Raw genomic sequence first — 27,980 nt, 5'->3', positions numbered from 1 at the left:
TAAAGGACACGAGTAAGTAAATAAGTAATTTAATAGAGGTAATACAGTTCTGTCCTTTCCAAAATGCACTTATAAACAAGAATCAAATTATTCAAATGCATCTGGGGCAATTCTAAGGTTTCAGAGACAAATACATAAGAAGGATTCTTGCGAATATACTGTCACGAAGGTATGATTTCTGCACCATTTAGTTGGATGCTGAGGCCAGTTCTGCCGAAACACAATGAGAAGGAAAGTCCCAGCAAGCCCATCAAAGATAAATCTCCCGAATGTATCAAATTTGGATATCAACAATATCAGCTAGCAAATTGGTTCAGTGTTTGTGAATTTACTTTATAATGTTTTCCCAAAATGATTTAAAAAATACCTATGGGAAAGGATAAATACATCAGATGCAGTAACTATTGTATATTCCTTTAAAATCAATTTTCATTTTGATCAGTTTCAAAAATCAAGCAGGCTAATAGATATTATCATTTTGAAATGCCTTGAAAGTTCTGTTAATACAAGTTATTTGCTTCTAATTCACTAATCAACTATATAAATATTCAAGTTCAATATTTAATTGTACCATGAGAAATATTAGTAACATTGGACAACAGAAAAAGCTGAACACTCGTAATGGGAAGTATTGCATATTCAACAGTCATTTTTTTAAACAAAAAGTAAACATGGCATATAACAGGACAGACAGCTGAGTCCACATTTTGCTCATTTTTAGTACATTACAAAATAGTATCCAGAGCTAATTTATTCTCTTCGCTTTTTGTCTTCAATCTGTATATTCTCTTAAAACATGGAAACAATCATGTAGTATAATATTTTTACAAAGTGAAGAGAAAGGCACTCTTTTCTTTGACTCAGTTCTGCTATGTAGAATAGCTAGGAGATCTTTTATTTCACACTGTCACATTCCCGATATTAATGTGCAAAGTTAAGAGGGGAGGTGCGAAGAGTCAAAATTCTGATGGCTAAAAATAACTGTGCAAGCTTTTCAGAAAATGCGATTTGCGTGCAAATATTATTATTTCCAGGGATATCAGCAATCCAAAGAAAGATGTGCAATGTGACTTTTATATAGCAGCTTTCTTCTCAGAGGGATCAAGTAGGATTTCCGGATTAACCTCTTTAAAAATAATTGTTTTAAATAAATCTCTTGTCTAAAAGTTAATGTTCCTTAAACCTACAAAAGAATGGAAATATCAGAAAGTGAAAAACAAGAAATCTTATGAATTAAATTTATATATTTACATAAAGAAAGATGTATAGATATTTAGGTTTATCATATCAGGGCTTTAAAGATCTGGGTGACCACTAGATAGGAACAGATACACAGGCAGTTCTTGATTTACAACCATTCATTTAGTGAGTGTCTGAAGTTATAACAGCACTGAAAAAAGTGACATAACCATTTTTTGAACACTTAGGACCACTGCAGCATCCCCATGGTTGTGTGATCAAAATGCAGGTGCTTGGCAACGGGCATGTATTTATGAGAGTTGCATTGTCCTGGGGACATATGATCACCATTTGTAACCTCCCAAAACTTGTTGCGGCCATCTCACTGTGGCCAACACGGCGTGGCCGGCCACCTCGCTAAAGGGCAACTGGCTACGGGACAGTTCCACACAGGATAACTCAATGTAATAAATGTAATCTGCCACGGTTTCTTCAATGTTATTTCCATTGACCAAAATGAAAATAATGTAGAAGCAGCGGTGCTGCATGGCTTGGCGAGTTGTCCTAGACCCTTCCCAGCTGGCTTCCAACAAACAAAGTCAATGAAGGAAGCCAGATTCACTTAATGACCACACGACTTAGTTAATAACTGAAGTGATTTGCTTAACAGCTGTGGCAAAAAAGAGGTCATAAAATGGGGCAAAACTCACTGCTTTGCTTAGCAATGAAAGTTTTGGATTGAATTGTGATAGTAAGTTGAGGACTAGCCTCTGGAGCTTTGCACCTTGTACTATATACAGTAGGGCTACAATTGCCTTTTCTTAAACAAAAGAGCACACAAAATAGAGAGATGTTATTCTACTTATATACAGAATTAGCAATTACTGAGTTAAACGTAGCAGTGGAATTGAAAATATATTTAAATCAGAGCTCCAGAAATTTAAAACAAATATGGATACTTTAAAATAGCATTTCATACAGAAAAGTTAAAATGATTGAAAAAAATATATAAAAAATGAATTTATTTATAGGAAAACTGCAGCAAGTATTTAAAAATGTACCGCATTTTTACACCTCTTTTTGTGAAAGAGGTGAGAAATTTGTGGCTGAATACACTTCTCAGCAGTGTATCAGTATGGTCTCTGTGGAAGATATATTACAAGATGTATTGATTGAGAAACAGAATTCCAAATAGCAAAAAGAGAAAAAAGTGGTAAAAATGCTCTGTGAAAAAATACATAATAAAAAAAATGAATGTTACAGTAAATAGGCCAGAATTTTTTTTAACCATGCAGAAACTTACAAGGTCTGGTCAAGACTACACTGAAGTTCCTTTCGTATAAGGCGGAGTAAAAACTGTAAAGATGTTTAAAAATAATTACATGTAAAATATTGAGAGCAACAAGAAATAAAAAAACAACAAATTAATGACACCAATTCTTTATCTAAATAGTGATTTGCTGAATGTTAAGAGAACACCAATTCTTCATTTCAATCTTTGAAACAAGGCATTTGACCACCTGGGTGTGTGTGGGAAACTAAAAGGAAGTGACAGCACATTCAGATTACTAGTAACTCTTTGATGTGTGATATTTTAGGTTTATCTCCTTCTGACCAAAGTGGAGAAATTTAGAACAAACTTCAGAATTATTTCAGTAAATCCAGTAAGAATAAAACTAGGGCCTAACAAGGTAGCAGCCTAAAATCACTACCATGTAATTGTGAATCTTTATAATATGTGGTCTTGCAGCAGTCATTAACTTATGCAAATAGCTCTCCCTTGTGGAAATTTGTTTCAGGCCATAAGGAAGAATTAGATTATCATAGAATTGTTTTGGCTGTTGTTGTGTGTGCCTGCAAGCTAGTTTTTGTCTCCTGGAAATTGCCCTGGATTAGTCTCTGTGGTTTTCTTGGCAAGTTTTTCAAAAGTTATTTGCCCTTGTCTGCTTCCTAGGACTGAGAAAGAGTGACTAACCCACGGTCACACAGCTGGTTTTGTGCCTAAGGAGAGCCTAAAATTCATGATCTCCTGATTTCTAGACTGTGCCTTAGCCACTACATAAAACTGGCTCTTACATTTTAGTACTGTAGGAATAATCTCTTGTGATGCTATTTGAGGAACATATTTTTAACTATCCCTTTTCTAATGATATGTTCACGAATGTTACTATTAGCTAACATACAAACTATGCTATGACGTCTACTGGTGAAACTTATTTAAATAAACGTACCCTCTCTTTCCAGTAAAAATATTTTAACAAGCATACAGAAACTGAAGTACAATTAGCCCAGCATGTATCCAAATGCTCCTTTGGGTAAAGTGCCCACACTGCAGAAGTTCATGCAGAAGCATTAATAATTGATTATATCATGTTTCAACAAATAAGGGAGCAGGAGTACGGTACAGTATGACTTACCAGTAAGGCACAGGCATCTGCTATCATCAGCATGTAAAAGACATTGTTCCAACCAGATGATGAAAGAATACCAGCTAACAATGGTCCCAATGCTGCACCTAAAATACCATGCACATACATTAAAAACAGTCCAGGATCTGAGGCATATAATACTTCAGGATGAGCTTGAAAACTCATAACTGAATTTGCCAGCTGTTCTGAATGACAACAAATCCAGCCCCTTTTTCTTCCACCCTCACCCATTTCCATGCGCAAATCATAAGCGGAATCACTGGGCTGATGGTAAGCTAGTCCTCTTGTGACATTCACTTCACTGGGTTGTAGTTGGTGTTATGGGAGTGCCAGCAGAGCATCATTTTTCAAGATTCACAACTTGGGGTCTTATCATACTTACCAAGTTTTTATTGAAATGTCAATATAACTAACATATTTGCATAAGGATTCCACCACTGCACTGCACTGTATTGCATGCATGCGTGTGTGTGTGTGTGTGTGTGTGTGTGTGTGTGTACCTTCACCATTGAAAAAGGATGATGGTTTATAACTGATGCACATAGGCACATCCCTACTGCAGCCTTTTAAAAATGTAATTCTCACACTGATGGAACATTCTCAAAATCTGGAGAGGATCAGACTGGGAAAGGCCAGTCAAGAGTTTGTTGTCAAACTTTTCAGCCTTTTGTTCTTGAGGATGACATCATACCTATGGAGCCTGTTCCGTCAATGATGGCTGTAACAGTTGAGAGAGCTTTTGCGTTTCCATGAAGACTTTTATGGGTACCCTTTAAAAACAAAATATTCAGATAGAAATAATTAAACACAGAGAAGAAAGACAGTGATAATCTTCATCTTACTTATATTGTAAATCTTTCTCACGTTATTTGATGTAACACTGAAAAAAATGTAATTATAATATTGCTACTGAATATCACTAATACACAATGTATTTTCCTCCTCCTCTAGAATTTGTGTTCTGAATTTTTATATATATATATTTATTTAAAACAATACAACAAAAATACTGTGGCAGATAATATGCTGCATACAGAACAGAAAAGGACTCACCAGGTCAGCAGAGACAGCTGTTGTGATCAATGCATATGGACCATTTACAAGAGCTCCACAGATGAGCAGCATAACTTCAATTTAAAAATTAAAGTTAGTACGTATTTAATCTCATCAATAGTCAGCAGATGCAGGACCTGCTATTTAATTTTATCAAACATTGGAAAGCTCATACTAGTTTGTTATTGAAAGGAATAGGCACAGGGAAAAACACATGAGTGAACTCTGCTAAATTCAAGTTCTAATTTATTTGGAACTTGGTAAGCTATGAACCTTTCCAATAGGTGTGTCCCCCTTGAAGCACATCAAGGAAACACATGGTGCAATCTTTTAAAATACCGCTTTGTAAAGGAAGTATCACTAAGGTCGATGATGCTCATGCTATTTATTGTAATGAAAAGAAAATTTTTATTGCGGTCATTAACCAGCACAGCTATTTATAACACAACACTTAATGACTCGTACTTCCCCTTGGCTTATTTATTAGGTTTTTATCCTCCCTTTATTACTTTATAAGTAGCTCAAGGTGACCAACATATTCCTTCCTCCTCTTTGTTTTCCCCACAACAGCCTTGTGAAGCTAAGAGAGAGTGACTGACTCACAATCATTCAGCTGTCTTTCCTGCTTAAGAGAGGACTAAAATTCACTGCCTTGCTGTTTAACCCAGCACCTTGGTTGCTGGATCTAAGTACCTTAATAATCAGTGGTTAATAAATAATAGTTAATTGCTATGGGCAATTAAACAACTGATAAATGTAAACATTGTAATGGTTTACTGATACCCTACTATCTACTAAAGCAATGACTGTAGCTACAAAGAATCAGTGTTGTTTTTTTCTTATTTACCAACCTAGAGAAATATTTTATTGAAGAACAAAACTACCATATTTTTGGAGTATAAGACGCACCTTTTTCCCTCAAAAAAGAGGGTGAAAATCTGAGTGTGTCTTATACACTGAATACAGCATTTTCTTGCCTCCCGAAACCCAGAGTTAAGTAACAGTTGCAGTGGATTTGTTTAAACAACCCAAATGAAGGAGGTGGGGGGCAAGGAAAAATAAATCATAAAACTTACTTATTGTGACCTCAAAACCCATTTTGCTGATTGCAGAAAATATGTACAGCTGGGACAAATACAAATAGCAGAGTTAGCGCAAACCATTCTGTAATAAATCAAGCTGTCTTGGCTAGATGTAAAAATTAGCATTATTTTTCATTCTAGAATTCTATTTTCATTTGCCATTATTCAAAATTGCAGAAATGGATATAGTTTGTTCTAAATAGAGAAAAATGCTTAAATGCGCACTAGGGTACAAAAATGCAAATATATTTCATTAAGCCTGCTTTTGCTTACACATTATACCATATTTTTCAGAGTATGAGACACACTTTTCCCCCCTAAAAGAGGGTGAAAATTTGGGTGCATCTTATACACTGAATGTAGCCCCACCCACACTCCGGCCCCTTCAGCCATTTTCGGCCTCCACGTGTTGCATTTTAGACCTCTGCCTCACCTTTTTGCCCTCTGTGCCTTGTGTTTTCAGCCTCCAAATGCTTATTTCAGACCCATTCTAGGCTGCAGGGATCGCCAGAGCACGCTGCCGCCAATCACCGCCCCTGCGCATTGCATTTTCAGCCTCTCCACATTGCGTTTTCGGCCTCTGCGCATTGCGTTTTTGGCCTCCTCATGCCCCATTTTGGGTCTCTACGTGTCGCATTTTCAGGTGGTTCTACCGGGGATTGCTGCCACCTGGAACTCGTCCCTGCTGCTTGGAACTGCCCCAAAACACAATGCGCAGAGGTCAAAAAACCAGCCTGGAACAGCTGCTGCTTGGTTGGACCAATTCCGTGCTCTGCCAGCTGTACTCACCGGAGCTACCTAAGTAGATCAGCTGCATATTTGAAGCTGCGTTTCAGCCCCAAAGAAGTTGTGAAGTCTCACATTCACAACCAGTGAATTGGTTGTTAATGTTCACTTCTAGGAACAGCTGATTAGGAGTATTCTGGAGGCTGATCCACCCGCGCATCAGCTGCTTGTGTTGAATCAGGCTGCGATAATGTGCTGAAGCTGACCAGGCTGTTTGCTAAGGATGCTAACCAAATGAATACCAATGGATGCTGGTAGGCAGAGGCAGAATTTTTTTTCTTATTTTCCTCCCCAAAAACTAATGTGTGTCTTATACTCTGGAGGGTCTTGTACTCCGAAAACTACAGTAACTCAAAAAGGCATCAACACTTCCATCATCCTCATCCTCCAGCATCTCATAACTTACAGTGGGTCCAGCTATCAACAGCATCACACCACAAGTTGTAGCCCTTTTTTTGAATCGGTCTGATATTACACCTGCTAAAATTCCACCTGTATAAAAACGAGAGAGGTGCAAAATGTAGCAATGTTCTTTGCACATTCAAAACTGACAAAATAACACTGTAAATAAACACTATCTCTGCTGTAGATGTGGGATGGTGGTGGAAATCCTTCACTTCTGATCCTTACAAAATGAGAATAGCCCACTTGCATCTCCATCATAGCCTTTGTTTATGTTGTATGCTTTATTTTCAAATATGCACAAAGAAATCTGAGCACTTCCTATGAGGATTAAATGAAAAACTCTTCGATCATTTTTCCTTTAAAAATCTTGCTAGGATCAAGGAAGGATGAGGGTGCCTAAAAATGATGAACCAGAAAGAGCAGCAGCATTTCAAAAAATTTATTATGGTATGAAATACAGCACAGCTGAGCCAGAAATAAATAAGCCCAGTTCTTTCACACACTTAAGTAAATAATAAAGGAGCAGAGCTGGTTTCAAAGTGATGGGAGTTTTACATAAATCACATTGCTGAACCCTATAAATGTTCAATTTCTACTCTGTTAGCAGTAATATTTGTTCCATTACTTCAGTTATCACTGTTTGCTCCCAAAGATATTTTTCTTATCTTGACATAAGATATGCCACTATATTTTCACCAATCTTTCACTTAATATAGGAAAGATAATATTGTTCCTGAATCCATTCATAGACTTTGCGGAACTATTTTTCTACATCAGTTCTGAATGCTGCAATTTCTATCTAACTTCTAAGAATATATTCGAATATATTCCAATGATGCCTTCTTTTCTGCCCTATACAAACTGTTATAAAATATCAAAACCATCACTCTCATCCAAAACTTCTGTCAGAACTGCCACCTCACACCTGCGCTTTACTATGGCTCAGTCTGACCATGGACCCCGGGGGAAGGTGGAAGGGACGGAGAATGCTTGGGGGAAAGTGGAAGTAATGGAAATAAGTTGTGTTTGTCTGAGACACTGTTTCAAGGTCACTCCGTCACTCCGCTATGTGAAGAATGCAGCTGCAAGCCAGCTTACACCCAGAGTCACCATTTCAAAAACATCTTCTTTGAAATTGAATGGACGATGGGAGGGCAGCAATGGGAAGTGCCTAAGATGGGGATTTGACGTGCAAATTTCAGTTCTGGCTTTGCTCTGTTGTATTTCACTGGACCTTTAGTAAACTATACCTTTCTCATCAAATGGAGTCAAAGATCATTCTTACTTAAAGGTTCAAGTTGAGGCAATCTGACAGTTCCATTAAAGACACTTTCCAATAATTTTCTCAAGTCAGCAACCAAGCTTTAATTATCAGCATCTACTCCCTGTTTTAAAGCATTTCTTGTCTCTAATGCTTCAGAATTTAATTTAAAAATCCAAAGACTCATATATGTGTAGGTTTCAATAATAAACAGGTCATAGTTGCACACTCACCAAAAATTCCTCCAACATCAAAGAGGGTAGAAAGATCACCTGCCCTTTTGGCATCAATATGCTCTACCAATGAAAAATAAAAATATATCGGTGACAGTTTAAATATTTTCAAGTGCCATAATATATCCCAAGAAAGCAGGTACACATGTCTAAATACATTTTTGAACTATAATAAAGAGAAAAAAATTATTGGATCATTTGGAATCATACTGAACTATTTTTCATCCCATCTTGTGTCTAGTATTAAAGTAGAGGAATCTCATGTCATCTCATATATCTGATATTAAGCTATATAAAAGGAAAACTCCCTCGGAGGCAGAATTTATTTTGTGGTTTTTTTAAATGTATTTCTTCTCTTAATAAAGGATTGTTCTAATATATTTCAAAATGAAGTACAAATAACGGATTGTATGTTTTATTGTTACAAATACTTTTTAAAATTGAAGTTTTTCTTTTAGCAAATGGTACTTTATATAATTGGAAATTATCAAGCTTTTGTTTAACTTACAAAAATAACTTAATTCATCACATCTACTAAATCAAATTCTGAGTCATGTTTGCCTGTTATTATGCTTTATTTACTATTTTTTAACACAACCATTCAAAAAGGACTCAGGGGAGTAAACTTGTGACTCACTGAATTTTTAATAGTATACCTGGAAAACGTTTGACCATATTAAACTCTCTCTAAAATATGATTTGCGGCAATATTTTATATGACCAGCCTTACATAATTCTTTAAACTAGGACACTTACCTACATTAGTGATGTATAGCGGTAGCCAGAAAAGAAAAGTGTAGCTGACTAATTTGGCAAATAATAGGCAGAGAGAGAATTCTACCACTCCCTACAAAGAATGAAAAATAAGATAAATTTGAAAAGAAAAAAACAATAAGCATTTTACTTTAGGCTAATTTTTGTGCAAGGATTTCTGTACATCATATGTGTCCACTATTATACAGATATAGTTGAATGATAATATATGATCATGCATAAACAGCCTATATTTGAGGGGTAACCACTGATACAAAGCAAACAGCATGGTCTGCAGTTACATACTCTCTGTAAGATTGACCAATAAAATGTATTTCAATATATGAGATAATGGATCCATCAGAAGGTTCCATAGCAAATCGACAAATAAGGTAACATCCAATAAAACTCTTTTGCAATCATTTAAGAGTGACTGTGATCTTGGAATCTTTTGAACTTGGGAGGGGGAGGAGGAATCTTCTCGCATAGTCTATTCTAATCTCTCCCCTCTGTTAAGTGCACAACCCTTTTTGCTCCTTGAATGTTACACTGTCTAGAGGGTTTCCTTCTCTGGAGTAATACCCACTAATATCCAAAGCCATGCATTAACAACAAACCTGATGGTTTTCTAGGGATCAATAGGATTGATTCAGGTTTCAGTTTCATTAAATCTTCTCCTTTCAAATGAATTATTGTTAAATTGTCAAATTCACTTAGTGTGTTGAATAAAATCAGGGGCTTTCAATTTGATTCAAAGATCCAGCAGCCTTTTGCACATGTGTACACATACTTTGATACAGTAGAACTGAATCTTGAAATCAAAGAGATTCAAGTCTGATTGTAAATTCAAATTAGAAATTAGTTGATTTGCATACTTCTAATGGTTTTATTCCCATAGTCCCCACATTCAAATTAGAATTTGGCTGATGTGCATATTTCCAATGATCCCCTACTACCATTACTAGAGAAGCTGGCATACTCACAGGTATTTGCAAAGCACCAATGAAACTTATAGCAGTATTTCCATTTTCAAAGTGTTCGTATCCTCCATTAAGATTCAGTCGCTTTGTGCAATGCTCATTGCTTCGTAGCAGACAATGCATTTCTGGATCCTAGAAAAGACCCCATCAAACAGCATAAGCAGTATTTCTCTTCTCTTTATAAACTAAGCAACTGAAATATTGTAATGTACAGTAACAAAATAATAATGATATATTGATAAGCTATTTATATACCGAATACTAAGGAAGCATGTCATGTTCTATGTATGTTCTATGTGTAATGACAGAAGTGGGAGCCCCATCCAGATCAGAGACTTCCCATTTCGACCCCTGTGGACCAAAGGCCAAGGTGGAAGACTTCAGACTTCTTCAGGTTCCTCTAATCCCCGTTCCTGCTTTTGAGGTTAATTTTCTTCTGTTCAGTGAGGTGAGTGCAAGGAATTATTACCGTTTTCTCAGGAAAAGAAGCAAGCAAACAAAAAGCAGTTCCTGTCTTTACACAAAAATTGCTTGTCTTTTTTTTGTAGGGCAAATGTGCTTGCAAATGCTGTAAAACAGTCAGAAAGAGGTCTTGTTTTTTCAATGCAAACAAAGCATGTTTATTTATCCCTTGGCTCAGAGCACAGCTATGGAGTAGAAGGCAGTGCTTCAGAGTAACTATTATGATTTAATTAAGAGGGAGGAATAGGAGTTTCTCTATTTTTCATGATTCCACATATTATGGACTTTCCGTGTGGAATTTGAATACCCTGTTTTCTGTAAGCATAGAACTAAATAGATACTGTTGTTGATAGCGTTGCAGCATTGCTTAAGCTATAATTCCCTCACATTGGAAAAAGATAAATTGTATCCTTAGCTTTCACTTAAAAAATCTTAAAGACCTAACTGCCAATTACCTTTGGAAGGCCACATGGAGCACAGAGTCAAAACGGAGCTTCAGAATTTAAACTAACCAGAATGAACAAAGTTGCTTCCTACAAAGGCTCACGTGCCTTTGCTCCTCCTTTATGTCTTATGGGAGGGGCCAATCATCTCCAAGCCTTATTCCTCCCATTTGTGTTAACTGTTCTTGCCTTCTGGCAGCTCTGCGCATGTGCACAGTGGGAACAGGCTCCCCCTGTTCCTTTGTCTTGCTGATGTCTGACTCTGGAAGTTCCAGAGGCAGCACATAACTCCCAGATGGCCGTGGCCCCCTCTCTGCCTCTGACACAGAGCTGTCGTCTGAGCCTTTCTCAGACTCCAGGACTGGCCCATGTTCCTCCCCAACCTCCTCACTGTCCGACTCTGCTGCCAGCTCGGCAGGCTACTGGTGGACCACGACAGCCAGACGTCTTGCTTTGATGCAACTATAGGCGGCTTACAAACATTTAACCAGAGCATTACTAAAGGAATCAGTATTTAACAAGCGCATTGGTAACGTAACAAAATGTTGACCTTTCTTAAAATTTTGGAATGTTTAATAGGATGTTTAATAACATTGGAGTCTGGCTACAAGAATGGTTAAAGTCATAAATTGGAGTTCGGTACAGAATGGAATCAGGATTTGGGTCAATTGGAAAGACCACTTTTCTATTCTATCATCTGAACTGGCTGATTCATCTTTCCTAAGGGTAAAGCCAGCAACATCGGACTCTAACAAGGTATTTTTAAAGCAGTAAAAGTAATTGCCCACCCAAATTAAACACACGTGATATACTGATCTACACAAGGACAGATAAATGAAAATGAGATCTGATTATGAAGAATTGGAACAAATGTGATTAAACAAAGACTATTTCATTAAGCTGCATGAATTTTTCTATAGCATGCAGATGTTGTTCAAGGATTGTAATAAGTACTTTGAAACTATTTGTGAAAATATTTTAGCTTTACCTGAGATGTATCTGATACCTTACTGCTTAACGCTGGCTTCAAAATGCTGAATTTACTTGGGACATTCGGGTGATGTTTCTGAAATATATTTTAATAGGTGCAATTAAGAAGGATGTGGCAATAGAAGATTGGGGAGGGTAGGGCAAAGGAGCTGGGGCTGGAGCAACAAAAGGAACAACAGGTACTGAGTTCATTTATGACAGAGGGATGATTTGTGCCATCTCTATAAAGAGGATATTAGTAGAAATTGTCTTATTTGGTGTTAACCAATGGGCATATGTTATTTTAATTCATTTTATTTTATTTAATCAATGTTTTATGACTACCCAAATCACCAAAGCAACTCTGGGTGGCTAACATAAAATTAAAAACAGTATCAATAAATATAGAAACATACGTATATGCATCTCTGAGATGACCACCAACCAACATCCCAACTAAAATGCTTAGTGGGAAAACAAGGTTTTAAATCTTTTTTGAAAGGTTAGTGGGGAGGGGATAAGACAATGAAATCTGGGAAGGGGGAGATCACTCTAAAGGATAAGCGCTCATAAAGAAGGCAAATTTCCTGGGTCCAACAACATGAAGTTGTTATCTCATGAAGGATCATGACCAGCTTGGAACAGTATGTGGGACAAGACAATATAACCAGAGATGGTCCCACAAACAAGCTAGTCTTGTGTCACATGGTAGTTTATGGGGGATAACCAGCACCTAAGATTGTACCTGGAAGCCTAATGGAAGTCAGTGAAGCTTTTGAATAGGGGAATTACATGGGCATACTGTGAGTCACATATAGCTTCTTGCGTTCTGGACCAATTGCAGCTTCCCAATGGTCTTTGAGGGCCGGCCATATGGAAAACACATTAGAATTTCCCCCTCTCAGGGTTGTTTCCCTTCGCAAAAGATCGCTGAGAGGAGGAAAGGGAGGATTCCCCACCCCACACAGCGCTGTTTTTGATGGGAGGCTTCCCCCCTCTCAGAGCTGTTTCCCTTCGCAAAAGATCGCTGAGAGGAGGAAAGGGAGGATTCCCCACCCTAGTCAGCGCTGTTTTCGATGGGAGGCTTTCCCCCCTCTCAGAGCTGTTTTCCTTCGCAAAAGATTGCTGAGAGGAGGAAAGGGATGATTCCCCACCCCACACAGCGCTGTTTTCGATGGGAGGCTTCCCCCCCTCTCAGAGCTGTTTCCCTTCGCAAAAGATCACTGAGAGGAGGAAAGGGAGGATTCCCCACCCCACTCAGCGCTGTTTTCAATGGATAGGCATGCAGCTTGGTTTAGCAATGGAGCGGCTTCTGGACAGGCGCGGGGGGGGGGTGGCGAGTGAGCGAGTGAGTGACAGGGGCGGGGCAGGAACATACTTCCGGGTTCATTGACCAACCGGCTCGTCCGAACAGGTGTGGACCGGCCGAAACCCACCACTGAGAATAATCCAGTGGGAGAACATTTGGGGCATCTTGAAACTATTGAATAAAGTCATCTCTTCAATTTTGGTTCAAACGCTTCATAAGATAAACCAGTATGTGCACATATAGTGCCCCAAACTAGGAGAATCACAGCAGTTTTGCAAAGGAAAAGGAAAAGGAGGCTGAATAAGTTATTTTCCAAGATTGATTTTTTCCCTAACCCCTTTCTCCCACACACAAACAACATCAGTTGTCAGATATTGTTAAAAACACCACTTTACTTACAGTTGATGATTTGACTGTAGAGTTTACATCCTTAGGATCTGAAATGATTCAATAGGAAATAGAATTAATTAACATGCATATGGCATGTTTCTCAAAATATTGCCAACTATTGCAATAAAAAACTATTATCGTGAAAGGGCACAATAATGGAGAATTGTCATAAGTATGAACCAGAGGTGGTATTCAGCAGGTTCTGACCAGTTCTGGAGAACTGGTATCGGAAATTTTGAGTAGTTCAGAGAACCGATACCACCTCTGACTGGCCATCTATTCTCTGCCTCCTGAGTCCCAGCTGATTGGGAAGAAATGGAGATTTTACAGTGTCCTTCCCCTGCCATTCCCACCAAGCCAAGCCCACCAAGCCACGCCCACCAAGTCATGCCACGCCTACCAAGCCATACCCACAGAACTGGTAGTAAAAATTTTTGAATCCCACCACTGGTATGAACCTACGTCTAAACCTGTTAAACCTACATCTAAACTAGGAGATGGCTAAGGTTACAGATCCTGTCTTATCCTGGATTCCGTTCTACATTTTAAAGTCGATTTTGTTGTTTGACAAAGGCGAGGAAAATTTACTTGATGGCTGTGAATAGCATTGATTGATTAATTCCATATGAAAACATATTCAGAAACTGTATGTATGTGTGTATGTATTTATGTGTACACACACACACACACACACACACACACACTTTTATACACATACATATACCGACATACATTTTTACATATATAAACATATATAAATCCATTTCACCATCGGTACTTACGTTCAATAAGAAACAGATAGCATATAATCCCCATTAAGGATATTATAATGCCAGGTACTACAAAAGACAAACCCCAGCAGGTAGATACCCAGTAGCCAGCTATTAAGGATCCTAAAATATTTCCTACTGAAGTGTGGGAATTCCATAATCCCATTATCAATCCTCTCCTACAATGAATGAAAAAGAAAAAAAGGTTAATATTCTCAGTGACATTAACCATATACAGTTAAAATATTTGCATATTTAAATTTTAAGACTCTAGAAGAGATTCTGCATGTACAGGCAGATTTAAACACCAGATTGGTCTGTATTGTTTTTGGTACCTTTCATAAATTTCACACTAAGCTGGGAATTAATTTGTTTTGTGGTTCACACATCACAGCAGTACATTAACACACTAATCCTGAATTATTAGCTTTATATTCTGGCTTTTATTCTTGAACTCAGAGCCATATGTAGTACTCTCTCTTTTTATTTTTCCCCACAACCACCCTGTAATATATATTGAGTTGAGAACAAGTGAGATTCTGGTTTAGCAACAGGGAGATTAAAATGAATCAGAACTGTGAATATGAGATAGTCCATGGCTTGGACTGACTGATTTTTTTACAAGTTCCATTGCTTGGGGACCATTCTCAAAGTCACTGATTGTGACCTAGAGAGCCGATCAGTAGCATGTACTGTATTGTTAAAGGAGGAGAGCGCAATTCCAAAGGATGAGAACAGCTTCATCCCTAAACTTTCCTCTATTCACATGGGTCAAGCACATGTACAGGCACATAGGCACATATTGCTGGTTACATTTTAGGATTTCTTTCCAGGATACAGGCAACACTAATACAGTAGGCTTGAAATATGCCTTTTATGAATTAAAACAAGCAAGCAAAATAATAATAATAATCTATAATTGTTTCATAATATCATTTTTTATAACAAACAGCAAAATCCATAATAAACTTCAACCTGCCATCTCTAATTGCAGACTTTGAGGCAACCTGGGAATTCACCATGGATTATGTTTATTCAGCACCTAATTCACACAGGAACCAAATGTTAGGCCTGCTTTTTGTCTTTTTGTCTCATGGCACCATGGCATGGTGATCTGGAGCCATAATAAATAGTCATCAGTCATTTGTCATGGACAGACCAGTCCATTAACTTTGAATTTACATTCATTTTCCTCCACTGTAGGGAGGCCATTTTTATTTGATTGGTTCACCCCAGGTACTTAAAAGATCTGATAGAGTTTCAGAGGGAACTTGAGGTTGTCACTGAAACACAGATAAGGATTCAACTAGGATCTTTGTTGCCAGTAGAATGAGAGAGCAATAGACTTGGATCACATTGTGACTCTATGGACGCTGTGCACAGACCTCTGGTTTATAGATGACCTCCAAAAGACCAAAATAGATGTTTACAAGACCACTGGAAGAAGACAAAGTATGACTCCAATATAGGTAAGAACCTTTCTTATAGCCCCCCCCCCCACTCAATTGTGATTGATTCTCAGAGACTACATGGGCAAGTCCATGCAATTTTCTTGATAAGGTTTTTCAGAAGTGGTTTGCTATTGTCTCCTTCCTAGGGCTGAGAGAAAGAGACTAGCCTAAGGTCACCCAGTTGGCTTTAGGCTTAAGAGAGGAATAGAACTCACAGTTTATTACTTTCCACCCTTAACTACAACATCAAACTGGCTCTCTCTTAAAGATTACCTTGTGGCTATAGCAAAACATGCTTATGCCCCTGCTTTTATTTTATCCTTTGAGTGTCATTCACTTGCTCTGTTCAGGATAACCTGTTCCCTTCTGATGAAGAGGAGAAAGAGTACTGATAGACTGCTACAATGACCATTCTTGGAACTCAGTGGATAAGTTCTACAAATTTGTGCTGAGTTGTTAATAAGATATGGCCTTGTGTGGTTACGCCTCTCAGATAACTACACAAGGTGTACACCTCTCAGATAACTACACAAGGTGTACAACCACACAGTCATGGCCAAGAGGGCCTTTGTGCAACTGTGTACAGAAGTGGGATATCTGTGGGAATGCCTCTTCCTGATGGTATTTCTTCATCCCACAATGCTTTAGTAGGATTGGTATGCTCTGGGACTCTTCTTGGAAACAATGGGAGAGGAGAAGTATTCTCTTTAAACTGTAGCATCTGCCCTCTGGAACAATCTCTCACTTCCCCCACTAGTTGGACCCAATCTCTTTAGTTTTCAGGACAACCCTAAAAAATTGGGACCAAGCTGGTTGATGTAAAGTAAGTTTGAGTTTCTGGTTGGCTATTAATTTCGGTTAATGCTTTTAAGTATCCTGGTTTATTATCTCTTTATTTTGTTATTTGTTTATTATCCATTGCCCAGGGTTGCAGTTGTTCATTAGGACAGCCAACATGTTGGACATTTCATTCATATATAAAGGAGAATTCATTTCACAATTTTATGGTTAAAACACAACATTTATAATATATGAGTTTATCTGTATGATAAAGCATTATTTTATTAGAATTAGTTACTTGGCCTTTACCAAAAGATTTCTCCTCTCTACCCAGAGAGAGAAAAATAAAGAATTTACCTTCCTTTTCCAAACCAGTTGCCAATGCAGGTGACCACACTGGGCCAGCCAGTAGTTTGTACCAATCCATTAGCTACCTGAAAAGTTTTTAAGGGCAAAGATTATCCTGCAGCAAAATATTTCATAGCTACAATATACAGTACAATGAGCTAATATTAAATATAATATTTAAATTTATGGTACACATTCCAGAAAAAAATGTATTATGATTATTAATTAACACAATAAATCATCTAGACTATAGGTCTCATAGTTGTACTACTCTTTTCTGTCAGTACTATATCAAATTAGTCATTATAATTTGACTTTTCTGGGTCATTTTGAAGTATATGGAGTAATTGCTGTGCAACAGAAGGGCATGTACTATGTGATCTTTTTATTCTCCATCTATTTAATTGAAAGGTGCAAAGTGCCAAAAGTGCAAAAGTGAAAGGAGTATTGATTTATGCATGACTCGTAAAGAGAATAAATAATCAAGCATTACTTAGTTCTGAAGCAGGTAGCAATCCTCTCAGTTATTAAATAGTAGAGCTCACATAAAATGCAACATCTTTTTGACTATACTAGGCATCTTCTGCGTTACCAAAGATTTATGTTTGTCATTAGGAAATATGTACTTTGGAAGAGTAAGAATTGAAGGCAACATTTTCTTTTTAAATTATTTATATATTGCTTTGGAAATAGACTCCTACAAAATACATAGTACAACATGTGTCTTTTGTTTCAATGCAAAGTCCAGCTACTTTCAATGAAAGTTCCAGCTTTTAAAGCCAGATTTAGAAATTAGTTTTGAATTCTTCTATTTCCTAACAATCAACTGCTTTTAATCAATAGTAGTCTAGACTGTTGCTAGAACTCTTTGGGTTGCAAAACAGATAAAAATGGATTATAAAATTTCTCCTCAGAGTAAAAAAAGATCTGTCTCAGGATATACTATTGCCTAAATTCCCAGAATAACGACAAAACAGTTAAGATTTTAAGAAATAGGTTTATCGGCAGAAAGAATAATACAAACTTTTATATCAAATAATAATAGAAACTCTTTTACCAAAGAAAATAATAATAATATATAAATGTTTCTGTCAAAGAACAGAAGAGATTTTCCTTGGTAACTTTCACAAACCGTACTTTTGCTATGCAGAATATTCAATGAAAGCAGGAATCACTAAGAAATGAACTGGAGAAATCTAATATCATAACACTTTTATATAAACCTATAATATGATTACATTTTGGCATGGTATATACTGGTTTGGTAAATGTATTTCAAGAAAGAATGGACCTGCTCTGCAAGGGGGGGGAGTCTATTATTGTTGCAATTGATTTGTCAATGTTCAACTAGGGGGAATAATATGTGTTTTGGTCCTTTTTTAAAATTCACATTATTTTCAATGTTTTTATTTAGCTTTTTTCCCTTTGTTCAATTTTTTTTCTTTTGGATTTTTTATTTTTTGAATAAAATAAAATTGTTAAAAAAGAAAATTAGATAAGCCATGTAAGACCAAGTCATCAATAGTTACTAGCCACAATAGTTATGTAATGATAACACTAAAATTCCTCCAAACTATGGTTGGGGAACATCAACAAGAAAAGGGAGCAGCATAGATGCATTTATATTCATAGGGCTGTATTTGAGAGGTTTGGAAAAATAACCAAGTCATGCTTACCTGAGCAATGATGTAGAACCACAAACTATGTATGTTACAGAAATAGCCAATTCCAAATAATGCAGTGAAGAATCCACTGGCAAGCATCCCACCACTGAGATAGTATCGAATAGGCAAACGCTCCCCTATTATGCCACTTTAAATTAAGGTTAAAAAGAAGATTAATTTTGAATGCATATTGAACTAAAATTAATCATTATCATAGCTCTCTGAAAACCAAACTCTTACAAATTATTAAAATCCTCAAAATGTAGGTTTCGAGTTTAATTTCAAGAATATATTTCCAAGATTATTAAAAATGTCTCCAGTATAATCAGGTCCAAAAATATCTATGATATCAAAGGATAGCTTGTTGAATCACAACTACTACAAAACATGAAGAGATAGGAAAGGGGCACAGAGGCTTTAAGACCCTCCGTGAAAAGCAAATAACAGGATGACAATTATTTTAAGTCATTAAAGCATAGGTTTTTGAGTGGCCTAAACAAATACTTTTTGGTGTACTCTATTTTATGCACGTAGATATAAAACTGGGTTAAAATGAATTACTTTATACAGCCCAAAATAGTTTTCTCACATTTCAAAATGGAACTCTACAGCTTAGCAGTGGCAGCAAGAATCACAGGTATCTGAAATATTTTGGGGTTTTGCAGAGAATTGAATCAATGTCAATTCTCACCCAAAACACATTCAAATTCATGAGTTTATGAAGTCATATTTCTTTCAACTTTGATTGCAATAGGAGAAATTTCATGTTTTGATTTGGTTCTTCCAAAATTTCTCATTCAGTAATATTCTCTTTGCTTTCCAGAAACCTCTAAGCAGAATGCTGACCAAGATCAACAATGGTATAATATTCTGTATTGACGCACTGAACTCATGAAACAAGATAAAGAGTAAGAAAATGTACCTCAGATACATTCCGACAGCGTAAGCACAGAGAAATGAGTAATCCAGGGCTCCCAATAACTGCTTGTAGTTGCTTTTATCTAGGAATACACACACACACACACACAGCACCAAATTGCTTAGATACAAATAACTTTATAAATAGTGATTATCTATTCATCAGTATTTTTTTAAATGAAATGGCTTCAAATAATTTAAAGAGAAAATAATTTTCTCAAGATCAAATTACAGTAAAAGAAAATGTACTTTTATGAATAAAAGTACATAACTTAATAATCATACCATTATACAAATGGAAATTGTGCAGAATTTAAAATGGGCCTTTCATATCTAACTTTTAAAATGTGTCTAAATAATAATATCCCTGCATAACAAGTTCATATTCAGTAAATGCATTGGGAAAAGAAGGGCATGTGCTGGCTTTGTATATTCAGCTAAACCTGTGCCAAGAACAAAGTGCTTAAGCTGTATCTGACAAAAGGGATGCATAATACTATCTACAAAATCCTGGAGATGTGATGAAGGGTTGCAGTCATTATGTCTCCTTCACAATTTCCCTTGAATGTGAACAACATTGCTAGTATTTGTGCTGCCTATCAATACATTTAATACTGAACTGGGAAGGAAAAAGGTATGTAATTAATTTTAAATTTCTATATCACTAATGGTTACAAGATTCAGGTCAAATAATGTAGCTCATTTTTTCACATTACGTACAGATATATACATAGATACATAGATACATAGATAAATACATACATACATACATGCATGCATGCATGCATGCATGCATGCTTACCTGAAATTCTTAATGTTCCTGACTTACTTCAAAAAGTATTTTCTTCTTACAAGATTAAAAAGTTCAGGTAAGGATATGTTTAGAATAAAATTGATGGAGTAAAATCTATATACTTTTCCGATTGTCCTATTTCAAACAGGGTTTTACTTCAATTATTTATTTGCTAATCTTTTCTAATTATTACGGTTGCTTACACAGTCAGATAGATGGTTAGACTAGATTTGACCTTTTTATGCATCTACTGAGTCCTCTCCAAGGACCTGGCATTAGGTACATGTTTTTGTTTGTAAGTGTTAAAGGTATTGTTTGCAGAATGTAATATGTTCCAAATAAAGTTGCCAATTGCAACTGATAGTGATTTTTGTCAATTCCAGTGGTGTTCTATTATTATTATACGATTGTATCACAGCGGCCAGTTGTTTCGCCGGATTTGGCATTGATTACTAGTTGGGGCCCACCCATGGGCCTAGGACGTCGTAACGTATTTTCGTAATATACGTGCAGATCCAAGCAGTGCAGCTTTTTGCATTTGACTGATGGTGATTTTGTCAAGTTTTAACTGTTTTAAATGTAATTTCAGTGCTTTTGGAATAGCACCCAGTGTGCCGATTACCACTGGAATTACCACTGCTGGTTTGTTCCATAATCGTTGAATTTCAATTTTTAAGTCCTGGTATTTCGTGATTTTTTCATTTTCCTTCTCGTTGACCCTGCTATCACCTGGTATTGTGATGTCTTTGATTGTAACCTTATTTTTCTCAACCAGTGTGATGTCTGGTGTGTTATGCGCCAGTATTTTGTCCATTTGTATACGAAAATCCCATTATTATTATTATTATTATTATTATTATTATTATTATTATTATTATTATTATTATTTACGATCAACCACATGTTTGGACTGCTTTTGGCATTTTTGTCTGCTTATCAGGTCCCTTCTCAACGACCTTGGATAGGCAGATATGAATGCCTGAAGGTGTTACAGATATTGTAGGATGTCTGATATTGTATCAAGTAAGGCTACCTTTTACAATTGACTGGTGGTGAATTTATCAATTCCGATGGTGTTCAAGCAGTGCTGCAATTATTTTGGGATTGCACTCAAGGCACATTATGGTTGTTTGCACACTCTTCATTATTATTATCAGAGGAAGGGAGACTTATTACTCACCAAAAGGTTCCCAGCCACAGCGAGACTCATTATATAATGTTTTAACAGATGGAATGTGGATGGCATGTTCTTCATAGGTATCCCGTTCAATAATTTGAAGAGTAGTACAGTGCTTATGCAGTTCTCCCTAAATTAAAGTAGGAGAGAAGAGAAATGCTATTGAATATTTTATTTTGTTGAGTCTTTACCTTACTGGAACAAGCTATCAGACACTGGTAAATATATTTAAAATGAAGTTAAATAAGTTATTTTATACTATATTATTTTAAAACTTGATAAGGCTGATTCAATCTTTCAAATTTTAAATAACATGCATTATTTAGTTTGAAATTTATCTGGTATTATAAAATTAAATATAAAGTTAAGCACCCCATTTCCTTTTTATATTAACTTCTATGGATTATCATTTTTCCTGGCTGCATATATTTACTTTTTTATTTTTATGATTGTTCACTGCCCAGACACTTGTTTGAGATGGCTGGCCAAATAAATTGAATGAATGAATGTTACTCTGTATTATTTTAAAACTTGATAAGGCTAATTCAGGTAGATTATAACTTTTATGTTTATCACAAAACTTGATAAGGCTAATTAGCCATGTGAAAAGTTAAATGAGAAGCATAAAAAGATTTGGACAGCTTTTAAGAGAATATCCAACATACTTTTCTAGATAAATTCATCACAACATATCTGTATCTTTATAAACATCCTAAATGCACATTTATAATATTTCAAACATAGTGTGACATCAAGTGAAATAAAGCCTTTTAAAGATATATACACACAGGTTTTACATATCTTTGAATATAGCATCTTTGTAGAATGTTAACCAAATAATAGTTTGTTATGAATATGTTTATATAGTTTTATTACTGTACATTTATCTAATTCTAATTGTCACCCAGAATTTTTATAGATCTACTGCACTGTCATGTACAGTTATACTTTTAGTGTATACTTCCTTGTTTGACATCACCAGGATATAGAAAAAAAACTTACTTCCTTTTTGCTTACCTTAACTATACTGATTGGCTTTCTTGATAAATGAAAACTAACATACAGCATGAAAGTCAAGACAAATATGAAAGCCCTATACCTGTAACAAAACAAACATTTCATGCTTTGCAGTTATTTTATTTGCAGATAATATTTTAGCAATTATTTTAGGTTGTTCTATTTTATCCAGAAATGCAGATAAAATCAGTTAAGTAATTTTCCATTTGTCTTACACAATTTTTGAAACATAACAAGGAAAAGGTAGTTTGTCATTAAAAAGAAAGAATATTCAAGAAGGATATTTGCCATTGATTAGGGAGTTACATAAAAATGTATTTCATGAGTACATTTTCCCAAAGATTAATAATTTAAGCTTTGGCTGATCTTAGGTACACTCACTCAGAAGTTGTGCATCAGCTACAAACACTGCTGGATAAGTAGGGAAATATTAGAATAGCTTCCAGGTGTTCTGAAAATTGATTCATGCCCAACAAGTATGATATCTACCGTATGTCACAAGTAAAATGGGCAAATTTTCAGTCAATTTCTATGGCTGTGATTTTTCAAGATATTGTCTAGTTATAAACATTACCTAATCTCTAGGGTAGAAATTCTTCATTTGTGTTTTGCATATCAAGACACGATTATACGACTTTCTACCGAGTTAACTGATAATCTTATACACACTTGAACTCAGTGGTTCTGATCTAAAAGAACCACCAAGTTTATGGTTCATGCCCAACAATTATATTACAGCACTTGTTAGAAATACTGTATATCTGCAGCAGGGATGTGCGGTCAGGGGAGGCAGGGGAGGCAGAGCCTCACCGCTCTCATCATGAAAAAAAAAGGGAAAAGGGAAAAGGCACACGTGGTCCGATTCCCTGCCTTCCTGAGTCAACATGAAGGGGACCGTGGAGTGCGCTCCGCCAGCTCGCGCTCCGGGGTCCCCTTCATGTTGACTCAGGAAGACGGGGAATGGGACCATGTGTGCAGAAGGCTGAGGCTGCCTCAGCCTCCTGAACATGTGGTCCCATTCCCCACCTTCCTGATGACGTCACCAGCCTCACCAGCCATAAACCTCACCGCACGTCACTGATCTGCAGTATATTATTACAGTCATAAAAAGTATCAACACAGAGAAAACAAATACACATTTTAACAATAGATATTCTGAACGATTCTTCTGAACAATTCCATTTTAATGTAGATTTGTTAAAAAGGAAATCAAAACTTTTCAAGCAATAATAAACCACAACTTACCATTGGTCTTTTGTAAATGAAGTGATCAAACGAATCCCAGGTGGAAGTTCAGCCATTTACTTGAGTACCAGGTTTAACTTTTTGTTATTCAGATGCTTCCGATTTTTGGTCCAAATTAGCAGCAAACCAAAATGTAATGTAACTACATTTGTTCCTTGATGTTACCAATCACCGAGGAGTTAATTCTTTTGCCACATACCTAACTTTATACAAATATAATATTTTCAAGCCATCAGTTTATGCATCCGTTTTTGAATATAAGCCTATTGAGTTCTCTTGAACCAATTTTTTAGTAAGAGTTCATAGGATTGCAGTTAAAATCTTAAATTAAGGATATCAGCTTTATTATAAAAATAAATATAAATTCAAATGCATTATCTTTGTATCTCAGTCTGTGGAAGAAAAATGTATTGAACAAAAAGAATCTTGAAAAGATTTAAGTTATATGTTATCCCAGGATTAGTTCTTTTTTCAAATTAAAAGCTATAACCAAAATACTGTATTAAAACAAATTATGAAAAGATGGAATTCTGTAGTCCCAAATTATTTGATTCTATAGATGCCAAGATATTCAGATTCATTTTCTGGAATTTGAGTACTCCAACTTACCATTCATCCAAACACGTGAACATGAGTGAATAGTTTACCTTGCAACTGTGAAAGAAATAGGTGGTATTAAGGCCATATACATTTTTACTGAAAATCTTTTTATCATTTGGTGCTGTTTATTTATTTTAGGCTAGTTTTCAATGTACAGTCTACAAATATGCATAATTTCAAACATTATACCTTCAGTTCTGTGTATTTAGTATGAAATTTAATTTAAAAAAATATTTATCAGTTCTTTAGGGATATTAGAGGTGGGGGTAGGGTGCTTCCTTCCAGGAATGATTTGTCTACTCTTGTCCAGTGATGGCGAACCGATGGCATGTGTGCCACAGGTGGCACACGGAGCCATTTGTCAGGGCAGCCTTTATAGGAACCTGGGGAGGGTGAAAAGAGCCTCCCCCACCCCCCTCTGGAGGCTTCATGAGCTTCTTTGAAGCCTCAGGAGCACAAAAAAAAACGGTCCTATGGGCAAACCGGACGTTTGGGAACAGACTTCCGGTTTGCTCGGAGGGTCGTTTTGACTGCTCCGGAGGCTTCAGGGAAGCGTCCTGAAGGTCCCTCAAGCCTTCGAAGCGCTCAAAACGACCCTCCGAGCAAACCGGCTCAGAGGTTCGTTTTGACTGCTCTGGAGGCTTCAGGGAAGCATCCTGAAGGTCCCTCAAGCCTCCAGAAGGCTTCCGGGGGGGCGGGGAGGCTATTTTTGCCCTCCCCAGGCTCCTATAAAGCCTCTGGAGCCTGGGGAGGGCAAAAAAAAGCATGCATAAAATGGGGGGGAGCGCTTATAGTGCGCACATGCACACTGGGGGGGATCGCGCATTGCATTATGGGTGCGGCACGCCCGCACACTACCCCCCCCTGCGCTCCCCCCACTTATGGCACGTGAGCCCAAAAAGGTTCGCCATCGCTGCTCTAGTCAATTTCACAAACCTATAAGGTACCAAATTTTATAGTCCTGTTTTATTTTCATAATGTTTGATTTTCTATGTTCGTGTAAGTAAAATATTGTTTCTGCTAGGAGGTCATGTAAAATGTTTTTTTAAAAAGAGGACAGATGAGAGTACCTATATTACATTTTTCAAGAGCGGGAGTCAGTGTATTATTGGGCTGTAACAATCATATAGCATTGTCTTTAATTGTCTTGGAAATGGAATATGAAGAGGATGAAGTGCAAATATCAAAGCAAAACTTAAACAACAGTTATTTCTTAATTGTAGTGCTTGGCCCAATAACTCTTCTGTCATAGCTGTGGATCTCTATGAATTACAAGACTGATTCCCGATTGCATAACAAAAGCAGCCCCAAATATATTTCCCTTCCAAAGTGATGTTACTAAAATAAAAGCAGGAGTAATGGACCTAAGAAATTCTTGGTTCTAATGATATGAATAATATTTGGATGGGCTTCCTTTGGGCCACCATTGAGATTAAGCAATCATTTGTTGTAGAAAAGAACTTCATATTTTGAAACTTAAATAACAGAACCATTGGTGAAAAAGAAAAGAAGGAAGAGTGAGAGAAAAGGAGGAGGAAGAAAAAAGTTATGATGAACAGCATCAATTATCACACAACAGTGTTGGATCAGGATTGGATGCTGTATCTTTTCACTGCTTGCTTCATCACCTGTCACTTTTCAAATGAACTTTAAGACTGTCAAACTCTAGCTGTTCCACAATTCTAGTAAAAATAAAACAGGTATTACATGTTTGAAGTCTATATTCAGTTGACAATGAGCTGATAGGCTATAAGACATATGTGACCTGAAAGCTTCTGGCTTTTTATATAATCATAAGTTATAAGGTAATTGCACTCAAGAACTTGGCTTTTGAGCCGTCAAGTTAAAAAATAGTTTCCTGGATGAAATTAGCTAAAAATTGGGATTAAATCAGAAATTGTAAAAGACATTAATATTCTTGATGCTAGTGTACTGGATGAAAAAATGCTACTCTTGAATGAATCTATCTAGGCTATGTTAAAAAGTTTCTTTTAGAAGATATTTGAAGATTGCAGATTTTTATTGGGGGGAGGGGTGCCAATAAAAAGCAACTTGTTAATAATTCTGCTGTTTGTTTTCAGTTGGCTTCTCTGCTCTATCTGAGGTATTTGGGATTGTTAAAGAACATTTCAACCTAAATGATAAACTTCCATGCATGCACAATTTTTACCTGAAATTGACAGCCTGCTGAAATGAAATAGTTTATCCCAACCTAGAACTGACTTCTGTACAGACTGATTTCTATATTAAATCCACCACAGAAAGATATTGCTCAAGTCTACTGACCTTATTAAAGTGCCTCAATCATTCGTAATGATTGCATCTGTCAGCCATAACTATGATGAAATCCAGTAGGTAAAAACCATAAAACCAAACTTTTAAATCCTGAGAAAATAAGCACTATTTTTTCTCTTCCCCAAACAACAACTATGCCACTGCCATGCCACCCATCCAGAGAGGAAACTCACTAAGAATGAAGTTAGGTTCTTTCAAGAATCTCGGTTTACTGGATGTCATTTATCATCTAGAGCAGGGGCGTCCAAACTTGGGAACTTTAAGACTTGTGGACTTCAACTTCCAGAATTCCCCAGCCAGCTGGCTGGGGAATTCTGGGAGTTGAAGTCCACAAGTCTTAAAGTTCCCAAGTTTGGACACCCCTGCTCTAGAGGGACTTAGCTTTTGAAAACCTGATTGACAAAACTAGTTAAGAATCTGCTGCACAATTGAAAAAATCAGCCCCATTCAGTTGCGAGCCGCCGTCGCACAGGCTTTGGGGTTGATTGGGGCTATCTCAATACTCATAACCGTCACTATGAATATATCTCGGAAAAGCATACACCCAATCAAGAGCAACACATAGTAACACCGCCTAAGTAAGACTTATTTAAGGGTGAGCCGTTATTTCGTCTTTGGATATGTGTTCGAAACGATGCATCGACATCTGGAAAAGAGACTGGGGCCAACATCAGCGCCCCAACATGCTATCTCCCCGCCCCCGCACACCTTCCGCTCATCCGCCGAATCCCCCTTCAGTTTGCCGCTCGGTTGGTTTGCCCGGCAGCCGCCGCCGCAGGTGCGATACGCAGCGCCTTCAGAGGAGAGTTTCCCCTCGGTCAAGGCAGAGCGCGCTACGAAGCTGCCGCCTCCCCGAAAGCCCCTTTCCCCAAAGCTCCCGCCTGTTCCCTCCCCACAGGCTGATCTCGGAGCGCGGCAATTTACCCGAAGCGAGGAGACGGCGGCGGTGGCCGGTTGCCGAGTCGCCTTGGAAAGAAACGCTGCCGGCGCTTCAGGAGACCATTTCCGACAGCTGCCCTGGGCAGCGACTTCCTGGTTTAGGCGCGGCGCAGGGCGAGGATAGCCGAACGGGGAACCTGTCTGGCTCGTTCAAGCCTCTCTTTCTTCGGGGGCAAGAAAAGGGCGTAGCTGGAAGAGAGGTGGCAAATGTCAGACCCGGAGGGAGGGCCGAACCCGTCTTTCTTTCTT

General features: G+C 37.2%; 1 protein-coding gene across 5 annotated transcripts; it reads right to left on the bottom strand.

Moving 5' to 3' along the window:
* Positions 1 to 13: 13 nt before the first annotated feature.
* On the bottom strand, positions 14 to 27,937 carry SLC37A1 (solute carrier family 37 member 1). Of its 5 annotated transcripts, none has more exons than XM_081951148.1 (21): positions 27,717 to 27,937; positions 24,507 to 24,551; positions 23,898 to 24,100; positions 22,653 to 22,734; positions 21,639 to 21,765; positions 19,670 to 19,748; positions 18,760 to 18,895; positions 17,093 to 17,169; positions 14,517 to 14,683; positions 13,744 to 13,781; positions 12,055 to 12,132; positions 10,165 to 10,293; positions 9,185 to 9,275; positions 8,429 to 8,491; positions 6,936 to 7,021; positions 5,738 to 5,786; positions 4,662 to 4,735; positions 4,300 to 4,378; positions 3,597 to 3,694; positions 2,483 to 2,535; positions 14 to 1,183 (listed from the first exon to the last, which is right to left on the bottom strand). In XM_081951148.1, the coding sequence occupies exons 3-21, from the start codon at positions 23,951 to 23,953 to the stop codon at positions 1,168 to 1,170; spliced, it is 1,578 nt and encodes a 525-aa protein (XP_081807274.1). In that variant the 5' UTR covers positions 23,954 to 24,100; positions 24,507 to 24,551; positions 27,717 to 27,937; the 3' UTR covers positions 14 to 1,167. The 5 variants fall into 5 exon arrangements, with proteins under 5 accessions (XP_081807274.1, XP_081807276.1, XP_081807275.1 ...); XM_081951150.1 differs by lacking the exon at positions 27,717 to 27,937 and adding an exon at positions 27,501 to 27,570; XM_081951149.1 differs by lacking the exon at positions 27,717 to 27,937 and adding an exon at positions 26,784 to 27,009.
* Between the last annotated feature and the right edge of the window lie 43 nt (positions 27,938 to 27,980).

This window comes from Natrix helvetica (genome assembly GCF_964273705.1).
Source record: "Natrix helvetica genome assembly, chromosome: 4".
Classification (NCBI taxonomy): Eukaryota; Metazoa; Chordata; class Lepidosauria; order Squamata; family Natricidae; genus Natrix; species Natrix helvetica.
The sequence above is the reverse complement of the archived record's forward strand: the minus strand, read 5'-3'. Positions and strand labels throughout refer to the sequence as shown.